The 15243-nt window shown below is 29.5% G+C and overlaps 1 protein-coding gene across 1 annotated transcript in view; it reads right to left on the bottom strand.

Moving 5' to 3' along the window:
- Positions 1-15243, bottom strand: part of rsh (Rap GTPase activating protein radish) — a 275432-nt gene that overhangs the window by 45531 nt on the left and 214658 nt on the right. Inside the window, exon 10 of the mRNA XM_089219607.1 lies at positions 12541-12816. Coding sequence (XP_089075733.1) covers positions 12541-12816 — 276 coding nt within the window. The remainder of the gene's footprint in view (positions 1-12540; positions 12817-15243) is intronic.

Consider the following 15243-nt stretch of genomic DNA (forward strand, 5'->3'; position numbering starts at 1 on the left):
ACATAATAAGAACGTAAGGTATATTTGTTAAAGTTCGAATCGAATCCCAAATACAAAATATATACATACCTATAATATATATTAAGTATTTCACTTTTATGTAAGTGTCTTCGTTTTCCACCACTGAAATTATATTTTCCATTATTTTGTTAGGCAAGTAACACGGGACACTCGGCATTAAAATGTTTGCGTTTTCTCTATTATTGTTTGCGATCGTCATTACTATATCCATTGACATTTTCCAGGACTCGAAACTATAATATCCTGTTGCACCGAATAAATTACTTTTGGACGTGGTATGATTCTTATTAATGATATTGCATTAACATTAACATTATGAAGTTACGAGAAATATATACATGAGTTAATTTAATGTAGAAAAAACTTGATTTTCGGGAAATGATATTTTTTATAAATATAACAATATAGAAGTAGGTATATTAAAACATATAAAAATATAAAAATGTTTTTACATTAATTTTGCTGTTGATTGATATACATGTTAAGTTTTTTAGAATAAAAGTAACTTATTGGGTTGGTGAAAAGAAATTTGATATTTGAAAATATTATTAGTAAAAAAAAGCGGGAAAGTGGATGTCGCTCTGCTGTACATTAGGTGGTGGGGTGGACCTCTGACTAGGGTAGGTTAGATTTGAATGCAATGACACGAATAGTGATATAGCCGTCCCGTGAGTGAGAAATGATTCAAAGGTACTATGGTTGAATAATTATTAATTTACACTTTATTTCAAATATTGTATTATATAATATAACTACATAAATATCATATACATATTGTATATATCTCACAAGTTGCAATCGATAATTTCGTCAAACGTCAAACATTTCCATCGATAAATTTATTTATACTTACTCGCGGAATAACCAACGTCGATCAGTTTATATTAAATCAATATTCATTTTGCCTTATTCTTATTTTGCGGCTGCGTATTTCTCATTAGGGTTGCCAACCGTCCAGTTTTCACCTGGACAATTTAGATTTTCTGGGTCCTGTCCAGTGTACAGGCATACCTTTCAACTGGACGCCATAAACTATTAAATGTCTAGGTTTTTCCTAAGTCCCTCGATGTATTTATGCGATAGCGACAAGTAGGTATTAACTTTCAGATAATATAAGTACTTCTGATGTATACCTTCTATATTACTTTTGACCTTTATAATGCACCAAGGGTATTCACTTTTACATCAGAAACCACCCCCAAAGTTTGAAATTGAAGCATTATTTCGACTAGTTATGCTGTACACAGAAACACACACACAAAAAAAAAAACACACACATCATTGTAAAATCAATACATTCATTACTTCGTTCAGAATCTAAAAATGTAGTTTTTCATAAAACATTAAGGTAGCATTTTATAATTGAATACAAAAATATACACATTAGGCATTATAATATATTAATTAAAAACAAAAATTTATGAATTTATGTTTGTAATTAGTGTTTTACTAGGTACATAATTTATACCTAATTCTATGTATTATGATATATTTAACTAACATCATAAGTTACTGATTGTATTTAGTACCTATACATATGAAATATTAGTAATTAGTTAATCTAAAAATAGGCGATATTATAAAACTATATAAATTGTCATAATCATAAATGTTCATTTGACATAAACAAATATAAGCACGATGAAAAACTTTGTACGATAAGAATATAATAACAAAACTTTAAATTATATGAATTTATTTAAAAAAACCCTTTAATATAATATTAGGTATTCCTATGTAGTTAGATATAGTTGTTATAATTGTTCTTAAGTACCTATATAATGCACATAATTACAAAACATTTTATCTAATGTTTTAAATTTTCAAAAGATTACTTTAAAAACTGTTAATGTTAACCGAAAATGTTTAGTAACTATTAATCACATAATCATGGTAACCTGAAATTTAAATAAGGTATATTACTGGTAATTAGTTTCTGATAACAATAAGATCAGTTAATACATTTTAACAAACATTGTTAATACTGAATTAAGTCCTGGAAAATCAGAATATGGGTATAAAAATCACTGAAAATAAATTATTAATTAATTTAAACCCACTAAAGCTTTATACTCTAAAGATTCTATTTTCGTATAAAATGTTATTTAGACATAACTGGAAGAAAAATAGTAATAATAATGACAACAAAAGAAATTGATTAATGCCAAATTGACAAAATATGTTTAAAAAAATATAAAAATTGAATAATAAATAATATATAGAATATGATCATCATAAACTAAGTCGTATTTGTAGATGTTTTTCGTGGGTTTTTTTATCAGTTTTTTTTTTTTTACCGAGTCCATTAAGCAATTTATTTGATATTATCTTATACAAATACAGCATAATTTGTTTTGTGGACATTTGAAGTTAAAATGTCCACGAAAATGAATATTTAGACAATATTTACTGATATTTTATTAATTGTGGAATCTTGAAACTTTTTATGAGCCGCTGATCGCACATATTGTTATCATTTTCTATGCACAATGACATTTTGGATTATTTAAATATTTAGACTTGTTTTAAGGTGCAGTTTATTCCATGAACATATTTATGATACATTCATTTTGACTAATATGTTTTTTAATAATATATGATTAATAAACACTTCCATAATAATGGCCTACTCTATGACGAGGTAGTCTTATAATATTATTTATTTTAATAAGACTTTTATGGATTATCAATACATATGGTGTGACAATAGAAATATTTAATATCAAAGTATTATATGCATGGAGGTGTGATATGTAATTATTTATGATAATAAATAGAGGGTCATCGCTCACCATTTACTACTAAAATCAGGTTAAATTTTTATTGGAATAAATCACTCTGTTTAGTTTAAAATATAAAAATTAAAATATTATTATTTTGAAGTACTTGTGAGAACATGTGTGTTCATTCACCTCTTACGCAATCCTATTGTTACGAGTCATACAATCATTGACAAACACCACTCTGAATACTTTTAAAATATATAATGATCTAGCGATATTGTTATTATAATGCTGATTGGTTTGCATTATTTAGAGACTAGATAAAAAAATAAATTTAAAATACGGTTTGAAATATAAATGCAATATAATATTCTATTCTATTAATAGATCGATTTTATTGTATCGTATTCCTCGTACTAATAATTCAAAGCGACATTCCAATATATTATGAAACCTTTATTGCTATAATACATAATATTATCATTGATGCTGAGGAAAATTAACTCTAATTGGTTTTCAAAGGGCAAGCAGTGCTACATAATATACCTAGTACATATTATTATTATATTATTGATCGACTGTTAAAGAGAACGACGACACACAATAATATTATACATTTATACCTGTCTGCGGTATTCACTTGTATCGGCGCTACCTATACAAGTATAGTCGCACAAACACAAGTGTTTTCACGTGTTTTGTATATTATTATACCTGCATTATTTATGACGAGACGTCAGTGTGACTTACTCACCGAGTAATGATAATAAAAACATCTAAATTAATAAAATATGAAAAAATAATATTAAATTTGACTTGCATCAAAATGTATATTATTATTTGCAGTAACCTATTTTTTTGTGGTGGTTGTGAAGCGTTTTATTAAGATAAATGGGAATCCAAATATAGATCTAGAAGTTTCAACATATTTTATAGCGCAATACACTTTTACCTTTAACATATTGTGGTATATTTGATTATATTTTTCGTTAGAAAAACTCACGCGTAGACGTATAAAACATCAAGAAGATTGAGTTGTAGAAATGTCAATATTTTACGTACAAGGGAGTCAATAATTTAGTCGCACTTTGAATTAACCGTTATACTCAAACATTTTTTTTAAGAGGCGTAAATTCAAAGAATAGGCATATTATTCTATCTGAAACTTAAAAAATCTCTTATTAATTTAGCTAATACAAAAGTATCAATATAAAGTATAAATTTATCTTATCGTTGGCTAATAAATAATTGTGATCAAAATAATAAATAATTTCCATTAAGTTAGTAATATTGATTAACTTGTACTAATCTTTGAGCCTTGACAATCAATGTTTTATACAAATAACATTACCGTATCGCTAATTTTCTAAAATATTTCAGTTTATTAAACTTATATTATAATACTAGATTCAGTAAAAATGAAAAAACTAAATTCTTTTAAACGTTTTATGAATGAATTGTATTTATTTTGTTTATCTAGTATGCAGCATTATCCAATATAAAAAGCTATGTGAAGTTAATATAATAAATTATTAGTTATACATTTAAAAGTTACGGCGAATGGTTCAACGATTCGATGGATTTTAAACAGTTGCGATAAGATATTTATCTTAAAAGAATGGAATTTAAGTACTAAGTTTATTCTACTCGACAAATATTTAAAAGTGGGTACCTATTCAGGAAAACAAAAATTTTAGAGTACCGAATATGAACTATGATAAAGAAAAAGAAAACTGTTTTATTCTTATTGTTCTATAATAATAAGTACCTAAGTTACGTGGCTTATTAAAAGAAAGTATAATGGTGGCCAATACGAACTTCTAAATTTCAAAGTAGTCGTATTTTCAAGATTATTTTTGAAAATTCTAGGTTGTAATACATTATGAAAGTTTAGAGACGTTATTTAATTTTGTAGTTTGTAGTTTATCAATAGTTTTTTTTTTTTTTTTTATTTCATTTTATTTTTTATAAGGACTTAGTTTGTTTGTAAAATCCAAAACCAAGGATTTAAAAGGAATTTAATTTTTAACTCGAGTGGAGGGTTTCATTTGTTCGTTTTTCCCTGCAAAACAATACTCGACGCGTGCAGTGTTGATACAGAATTTCCCGGACAGTTGGAAGAATGAGTTTGACCAAAATTGCGAATATAAGAACAATGGAAAGTTTATGAACGTTTTTACGAGAAGTTTCAAAATAAATCACTCAACACGGTCATGGCATAAAATATTTTGCCGTACGACTGTAAGTCGTATAATATCGCTGGGTCGTGATAATGTTTGCTCGCACTTTCGTGGGCCGGCGTTGTAATAATATTATTATGACGTTCAAAATAATATGTTCAATCATAAGAATCGTTAGAACGATTTGTGTCAACACCTCGATGGCTGAGCAAGACGTCACACGAGTAGCCTACGAATTCAAATAAAACTTATCGAAAGGTCCGGTGAATGAGTAATAATAATAAATACATCGTAAAATGTTATAAAATTACCAGCAGATGATTGTGTATTTGTGTGAGAGAAAAAGTTTTTGTATGTGTATGTGTGTGTGTGTGTGTGAAAGAGAGAGAGAAAGAGGTCGTAGGGCGTGTTTTGAGATTAATTTGCCATATACATTTAACAGGGTTGGACTGTCGCCGCGGTGTGGTAAAAGAGACATAGGTTATTATATTCGAACAGTAGGTCATAAAACTAGAGTTGGTGTGGAGTCGGCGGACGATAAGGCGTGGGAACGACGTGACCATTAAAAAACTTATTTAGACCATTTGGTCGTAAAAGCTCGGTTGCAAAACGTATCATTATTATTATGGTTATGGGTATAACATTATACGTAAATTCGTTTGTCGTTTTCAATATGGTTTATTTATAAATCGTAACAACAATAATAAATAATAAAATATATACACGTCTGAAGATTAAGCGGATTCGATCAATTTTTTTATTGACCTCCTTAATAATTAATGTCCTTAGATAAAATGTATGTATTTAATAGATTTCTGTTTTGTTGAAAATTAGTATCGTACGCGTAAAACTCGAGTCCATCTATTACCTAAATTGTTGTAATCACGAGTGTCAGGAAAGAAAAAAATTTAAATTTAAATTTAAAGAATTAATTTTTAGGGGGTGTTTCCACGAGTATACATTAGATATACACAAGTATGATATTAATATAATAATATCATTATAATACAGGCTATACCGAAACACCGAGTGCTTGGAACTTTATAAATGTCCTCCTCATTACTTATGACGGTAACGAAGACCATTTAACACTACGTTTTGCGCACCATAAATACATAACTCGTAGTGCGTCGTCGGTGCATCTCGACAAAACCTCGTCACAAATTGTTGTTGAAGAAATGCCAATAATTAATTCATCGAGTTCGAAATAGTTCTCTGGAATTTCTTCATGTCTCGTTCACTGTGTAACAACTGTACTATAACAATTATTATATATTTTACTCTGCCAATATTTCACGTTCAAAAAATTTACAGTAAAAGTTCATTCAAGCTTCACCGAGTCGACGTCCTTGTACAATAGTATTAAATTACGATATTCTTGGCTTAAGAATAAATCACCTATATTCGACCATCTATAGATTTTTCCCAATGAATTTTTTTTTTAAAATAAATAATTCAAATGTGTAATATTATACTTTCTTATTAATATAGTTCCACTTGGTCGATTTATGCACAGAGACGTGCCTTAACTACTCAGTGTGTGTATGAATGGTTGACTCTGAGGAGGTGACAATCGGCTTGTTGTCTACTTAACTGGTCTACGGCGAGGTTCTTTCTTAACATGTATTGAGTATAGACTCACAATAAGTCAACAATTATCGTTTTGATTAGAATTATATATTTTTATTTAAAATTTAAATAGTTATGTGATCGGTTCAGGTTTCAGTAGAATTATTATGTAATGAAGCGAAGAACAGCGCAAACCACAAAATGACACATATTTACTTTTTGCGCGATTTTACATCGGTAGAATGTGAAAATGAAACCTTGGCCGTTTACACTTCAATTCCGTTCTTCTAACTAACAACAACACTATTACATTGAGCGGAAACTAAATCTCGAAGACCAAAATTTATTACGCCGGACCCATTGCCAGAGATCACTGGTCTCCGCTTGACGATGAGGCAAAGAAATTGGCTGTTTATCGTGCCACATTACTGGAGGTCTGTGTCACATTTCTTGTGATAACGTGTGTGTAAGATACCGTAGTCGACGAAACATTATTGGTTGCCTACCCGACTTCCCGCCTCTTAGAACCTATCCGCAGACACTTCAACCTCCGAAATAGGGGCACTACAACACGGTCACAGAAAAATAACCGCACGATTAATCTGCAGTCGGGTGAATATGTACAAAGGCATATATGGCGACATTGAAACGCATTTACTTTGAATTGGTTACAAAGTGTTGTACACTGATGACTAGAAACATTATTCATTTTCGTATAATAAGTACGGCATACATTGACCTTGAAAAACGATGAGAACTGTCAAAATAAATTAAACATTTAAACCTCACCGTGGTTGAGTTTATACATTTTAAATTTAAAATAACTATAAAACACATCAAAACAATACTAATGAGTGCGATCAATTTTTGACTAACATTTTCATTTTAAGATAAACCACACTGCTGAGAAAATTGAATTAATGAAATCTTACGAAATTACTTAGTTATTGATATGCACATTAATTGCTGACAAAGACGTGTATATATAGGAGAAAAATCCACCAGATAATGTGTATATTTTAGATTATTGTAATAATATTATTATTTTTTTACAGAAAATTAGTTATTAGATGTTATTTCTGTTTGATTCATAGAAACTTACATTTGTTTTTGTAAAACAAAAAATCCAAACACGAATTGAACATACTAGCTAATCCCCGTGCACTTTGTTGCCCGTTAAAAATACCGACTCTATATGATTCAAAATTTTTGGTTCGTTGTTTATACCCAGCTAGTCATGTTCAAAATTTCCCGTGACAAATTCCCATGGATTTACTCTATATTTTATTTATTTATTTACTCTAATACAGGACTAAAAGTATATTAAACCATAATATTTTATCGCAATTTTCAACGATTAAACTGACCAAACGAACACATTTTCTACTTTATATTATATAACCGTTTTAACCCCTGCAGGGGTAGGATTTTGTAAAATCCTTTTTTAATGTGCCCCTACATTCCTTAAGAAACCTCTGTACAAAATTTCAAATCTATAAACCCAGCGGTTTAGTCTGGGCGTTGATGAGTGAGTAGGGGTGGTATCCTTTATGTGTATAGATATTATATTACGATACAGGCTTATAAATATCACATTTCTTAGAAATTTAATTAAAACAAGTGATTTTATACAAATATAGTAAAGTAAGGTTAAAGAAGTTAATTTAAAATTTTCATGAAAAATTTATCACATAAAATATATGTTTAAATATACTTATTTTTTTATTGAAAATCGTAAAATTAGATGACTGTTGGAATTGGATAGTTGGCTTACATTTTTTTTTTTAATTTAAAAATTATTAATAAAATAATATTTAATGCTATAGATTCGGACGGAGTTAGTTAAATGTCAATTTAATTCAATAATGTATATAAGTATTGCAACATTATCTAGCCATAAACTGACGATTTTATATTAGTTTTATGGGTATTGGGTATTGAAATATAACTTAAAATGATTTTATAATGTAATAAAACACTGGCTAATTTAAATTATATTTTATTTAATTAATGAGATAAAATAAAATAACCATGTAATTCTTACAGTTTTTGTAGCTCAATGTTTCAGTGTGATTATGTTCTATGTGACCATACATTGTAGGTATATATTAAATGCCATTGTATACTAATAACTAATAGGTAAGTCATTACGTTTTACAGTTGAAAAACCACGTTGGTGCTGCAATATATATTTCTATAATATTATTAAAAAATATATTGACAAGGAAGTGGTTTGCATGAAAAATTAATAAGGTTAATATTGTTGTACGTATTCTGAGTTAGATATACCTAAGTAAATTAACTCTTATTTTTTGCCTGTACAACTCGAGTTTGTTTTAATTTAATAGTATATTAATTCTCAAGGTTGGACAAGTTAACGAATTGCTTAAACTCGTTAAGTAAATATATAGTAATTTAAGTTAAGAGTAAAGTTTAAAGTTAAAAGTTAAAAGCTACTTTTCTTTCATTTTAACTTGGAAAAGTGACAATTAAATTTAAAAAATTTAACTTGACTTATTTAAAAATCAAAATTTTTTTTTTACTTAATATTTACATTCAACGTGTATGAACATTAAGAAAATTTGGTAAAAGTAAAAAAAAAAAAATAATAGCTTTTACTAGAAATGTATTATCAGACGCCACTATGTGTACAAACATAAGATTACAATAATAATTAAATGATTAGTAACTGCGTGTCGCTATGAAAAAATATTTTAGCTCATAAGGTTCTATTTTATTCAAAAAAAAAACTTTGTTAACTTTGTAACTTTGTTAAAAGTATTAATTTGCTAATACTCAGCCATGATAATTCTGATTTAAAAACTCATATCAGTACGAAACAAAATTTTTAGACCTTTCCAAAAGTGAACAAATTTTAATATAATATGTTAGAGTGATTAAAATACTTGTATATAATATTATTATTTAGGTTCAATAAAGTCAAAAGCCTTTTACTCTGCAATTCTTTAATTCCCTAAATACTCGTAATATATTTCTGAAAGTATTTTCCTTGAATAATGATTGTAAATAAGTGAAATTCCAATTATCAACTATTGATGTATATATTATATTCAGTGTATGTCGGAATTAACACTGTATCTATATAGTTTCGAATATCACTGGCATTAAATCAATTTTCTCATTGCTTTATCTTCGATTGAAGTGCGGCTAAACAAATATAATCAATTAAAATCAGTCAAATATTTCTAAATTTAATTCCCAAAACTATTTTCGTTGAGAGCATGACATAGTCAATAGGCATGATAGAATCTCCACCATAGCTTTAAAATAGTTTAAGTGTTCTCAAAACCTAATCGTTAAGTGTACTAAATTCTATTTATTATAATAGTCGTATTTAAAATAAAAGCTATTTCTAACTTCAAATCTCGTTTGGCATATCATTCTCACGATTACAGCTGCCATGTACATACACTACCATTTGCCCGTATAGAGGGTTTGCATTCTGTACGACTAATTATCTTAGCGGACTTCTGTTATACACTCCACTTCGTTGACCTGATTACTTCACCTTAAACAATCATAATACTGTACACCCATCGCCATTGTATTGAGTGAGGTGCACATAAGCCTAGACGGAAGATTGAATACCACGGAAAGTAAAGTAATGATAAAGAAAAAGCAATTTTGAAATTTATATTATTTACTGTTTCAGGCTCCACACATACAAATACACACACACACCCACACCCACACGCTGTAATTAAAAATCTTATTGATTATGTCTCGAACAGATTAAGTTAAAAACAATCGGTGAACTAAATATTGACGACAAGTTATATACCATACGCTATATACCATACTTATTCTTACTCGTTTTAGTTATTTTGTCCCTAGTTGTTACAGTAATTGCACAGCGGTCGTTTAGATCTATATATATCATGTTATTTTTTTTTTTTTTTTATAAATTATCCCGCGGCAACTTAGGCCATTGGGAAGGGGGTGGTCCTGTAGGTTCATGGAACGGTAGGTGTGTTACACGACGTGTGTGAGTTTTGGCAGAATTTTTATTGGGGCACCCGTAGGTTTCTGCCATGCTCCGAAGTGGGGGATGGCGGCACTTGTTCTCCGGACACCGTGACTTGCCCGGAAAAAAACGTCGCCCGATGGTCGAGGATCGAACCCGGTCCGGTCGAGCCACAGCCGGCGCGTTAGACCGCTCGGCCACCTTGTCCCCCATCATGTTATTTAAATCCTACACAAGAGCAAGGTGTCCTAGTCACGTAAACCGTACGATGGATGTTTTAATTATCGTATATTTTATAGATAATTGAGTTTTGAACAGTTTATGAAAAAAATTAAATAAATATTACAACAATAATATTCGTGCGTACCTATAAAATATTGATATATTTCATATAAAATTATGTTCATCTGCAAACTTGTATAATACAAGAAGAATCGAAACGCGTTAAAAATAGATGGCGCCGGGTCGCGAGCGCAGGTATATCGACGACGCGGTGAAACGAAATCCGACCCGAAACACTACAATAATATATTATGTGAGTGGCAAAGTTCCCCTACCACCAGTGAATATAAATATTATGATCTCTGTTTATATAAATTATACATTACACCATAATAAACACGCGTTCACTTCTGTAGTCTACACGGTCATACATATATATATATATAGTAGATCGCTAAGGTTTAACGTTCATAAGAGCTCGGGGTCACGCGTGCAGTTACGGTCATAATAATAATAAATTTGTAATATTCCGTCGTGCTTGTACCTAAACCGATGTAGCGCAGTCGTAACTCAACTCTCTGCCGTGAGAATAGCTGCGTATGGGCGAGTCAGAGGAACATCTTTGCCCACTAAATTAAATACGGTATTTACTTGTGGTATGTTTATATGATACACACACTCGCCGCTAATATAAGTAAATTATGCACAATAATAATGCATTGATATATGCGTAGAATCTCAATAGGACGTATCTAAAGTTCATACACGACATGGTAATAATGGTATGATATTATTATTGTAGCCACACCGGCGCACAAAGTCTTCCAGCGGCCGGTTGCAGCAGAAGTTGTCGTAGTCTCTATACCTGGCAAACTGTAATACCTATACGGAAATATGTCAGGAGACATCATCTTAAAATCGGGTAAATATATATGATATATATATGTGTGTGTGTGTGTGGGTCCTACACACGCAGCACAGATACTGCTACAGCGATGAGGGGAGTGTGGAAATCGAACGTTGTACGAACGACGCCGGCGGCCGAGCAAATTGAATTTTGCCGTGTTCGCCGAACGTAACTCTTCGAGTGTAATGACACGGTGGCGGTGGAGGACTTTGAAGTGGCCTCGCGTGACTTAGACAACACCGAGTGACAGCTTTTCGTTAAGGTTTTTTCTTCTTCCTCTCCTTATTTTATTATTATTATTATTATTTTTTTTTTCTGTGTCTATTTATGTTCTGTCGTATGTTATCGAAAGACACTCTTTTGCTCTTTGTTTTTGTTTTTTTCTATACATTTTCCAGAGATCTCTTGCTCAAATTCTTCTCTTTTTTTTTGTCTTGGTAAAACGATCTGATTCAATAACGGATATTCTGAAAGCTCCATACTATTTCTTATACATCATTTCAGTAAATTGAATCACCCAGAGAATAAGAAATCATCATCATTCGAACCATGTTATTGAATTTGTACAATATATATAGCATGTTTAAAATGCGTTCATTTTGAATATCGCAATTTTATACGACCACTAAATTTGTATTTTAACATTTTTTTTTTTCAGTATTTGATTAATGATATATTACGAAAAATTATCTAGATTAGGTATACTCGTATTATAATAAATTTTAATTATGATTTTCATACCAGTAGAATTTAATTTACTGATTTTTATATTTTTTTCAATATTTTAATAGATGGATACAATTTAACTGTCTACGACTAATGTTAACCGCCGGAAGAGTTCAAAGTTTTTTGTTTTTGTTTTTAATTTAAATACAATTATCCGCTTATAACATCGCTATAACTAATTTGTATATTACTATGCAAAGTGCTTACCTCCACACGCCTGCGGTGGCAACGGGAATATGAGCGTTGTAGAGCTTTTCCTCCTGGCCACAGCACAACCTAACGATTGTGGTTTGAAACTGCGAAGTTGTTGCATGAAATCTGAGCACTCCATCAAGGCCACGTCGGCGAAGTGTAGATCACACAGTATATGATTCTTGAACCTCCTGGCCCGTTTCTGGTTCGGGCCGGTAAGGTTCATTCCACACGAGTTGCAACGTAAACATTCTTCGTGGTAATGCTTGTTGTCGTACAACAAAGATGTCTCTGTTGGAATAAAAAACAAAAACAACCGGATTAAATTAAAACTTTAAGCCTATTAACATTTTCATAAGTGTGTACAATATGATGGTAAATGACGTATAGCGTATGCATTATTTTTAAATACCCCATTATAATTCTACTCCATTCTCAAAAGTACCTCGGAGATCGATTTATTCGCAGAGATGGGCTATGGCTTACTAACTGACAGACGTACAGCTAATGGTTTACGTTGTTGTAGTAATTTTGTAAACATCATTATCACTATATTTATTTGCGTTGTATAAAGTTACTTAACGTCAAAAAATTGTATTATATAAATTTGAAAATAAGTTCAGATGACTAAATCTGTTAAACTTTAATAATAATAATAATAAACAGTTATATTTATAAAACAATCAGTTAACTCGATGGAGATGACAGACGGATGTTTCCTGACCGCCGCCTGACGAAAACTAAAGTCATCGTCAGAGCTCTTTCTTAACTTGAGTGGAGTATATAATGTAATAAAATCGATGATACCACTCACAAAGATGTAAATTATAATTAATATGATAATTATTATAAACGTGTTAATAATATTCTAATTTCAAAGGAATGTATTGACTACGTACCTGTTATATTATACTCAAGAATCATTTTATGGGTTACAAAACTTATAAGTTTTAATAAACTTTTTTTGGTGGTTACGTTTGATTGGAATAATGTGCTCCAATCTAAATATTCATTTATTAAACAAATATTAAGCTACAGTAAAATGTTGTTATAGTTGTTAGATATGTCATTTTTTTAACGTCGTTTTGAACATTAAGCTAAACAAATATAACAGCGATCATAAATCTATTATCTGTAATATTGTTAACATGTCTATACATATGCCAATTGAAGGGTATACAATTTCGTGATAAACTGATATACATAAAAAATAAAAAAAACCATTTGCAACTATTTTTGTTAACAAAGGTTGAAGACTACTGGTCGAGGAAAATATTATTAGTGTATGATGTTTTGGAATATGTGTCTGTAAAATATTATTTGAGTAGGCTGTCCTATATTGAAATAAATGACGTCTTTACGAATTGTCACCCTTCCAAGTGACCATTATGACTATCTGGCTTGTGTACAGTTCAAAGGTCATCAAACAGTACCTATCTGGTTTTTGAAGCCTTTAATTTAAATATAATATGTAACTTTGTGAATAATTTGGTATACATGCATATTTGTATTATGTTCCATTCGTTTTAATTTTATTTCATGACCAATGTTATTAATTTATAGCTTCATCCAAAAAGTGCTTATTACGAAAATAAAACATTTTCCTCATATTACCATATTAATTCACCGATCACAATAAATACACTAATAAGAAATACTTTATAATTATATTTTATTTTTTAAATATTCAAGTAATGGTTATAAAATAATGAATGAAGCTATATATTTAAATTAAAAATGTATGTATAGTGTATAATGTAATAGTATATAATAATTATTTTAATTAGAAATATAAAACATTATAATTTATATTATGCATTATATTCTACTGAAAATAATATTTGATACATAATTTAATTTCTAAAAAAAAGAATTTTCAATTAGAGTATGCTTGCTTGATAAAAATAAATTTATAGTTTATACTCCCAGTCAAATGTGTTTTGAAACACAGTTGTCAGTTATTTAAAAATACAAATAAATACTAAGCATTATGTTGAAGTTGTTCAGATAAACTATTTTTTTTTTTAATTTGAATGTAGGTACATAAATGTGATACTTGAAACTTGTTTATAATAATAATATGTACCAAAAATATTTTCATCAATTTTTCAAAGTAACTTAATTAGTTTTAAAAGAGTTTAGAAAAACTTCTAATATATGGACAACCTAGGATCAACATATCTAAAAGCAGCTTGTAATAAATATAAGAACTGATAAAATAAAAGTAATAGTAGTAACACAATAAACTCTACACCTAGTACACCTGCGAAGCCAGGTTATTCAGCTAGTATAAATATATAATTTATATACATTTAAAAATTATATTATAATAATTTTCGATTAGTACGATAACACTGTAAATGCACAATGACAATATATTACCGAATAATCGTAAATTGCTATTATAAAATGCACACAAACGCGTATTTCGCAGTTTGTCTTATAAAGCCGATCTAATAACATAAACCGTACGTATACCCTTGATTCAAGACCCTTTAAAATACAACAATCTATCCTAATTAGTTTTACAAATTCCGTGACTTTCAAAAGTATCATGTACAGAAAATCTTACCCGGTGCTGTCCTTCAATTTATCACAACGAGACATGTTTTAACGACATAACAAAATAATATTCATAAATTTTGTTTTTCGTCATAAAATAATGTATAGATAATATTCCGCATGTATAATGCATTTCTGAACATCATTTTTGAAGTT

The sequence above is a fragment of the Diuraphis noxia genome, unplaced genomic scaffold (assembly GCF_037042655.1).
Source record: "Diuraphis noxia isolate RWA-SAM2 unplaced genomic scaffold, SU_Dnox_SAM2 contig0002, whole genome shotgun sequence".
Classification (NCBI taxonomy): Eukaryota; Metazoa; Arthropoda; class Insecta; order Hemiptera; family Aphididae; genus Diuraphis; species Diuraphis noxia.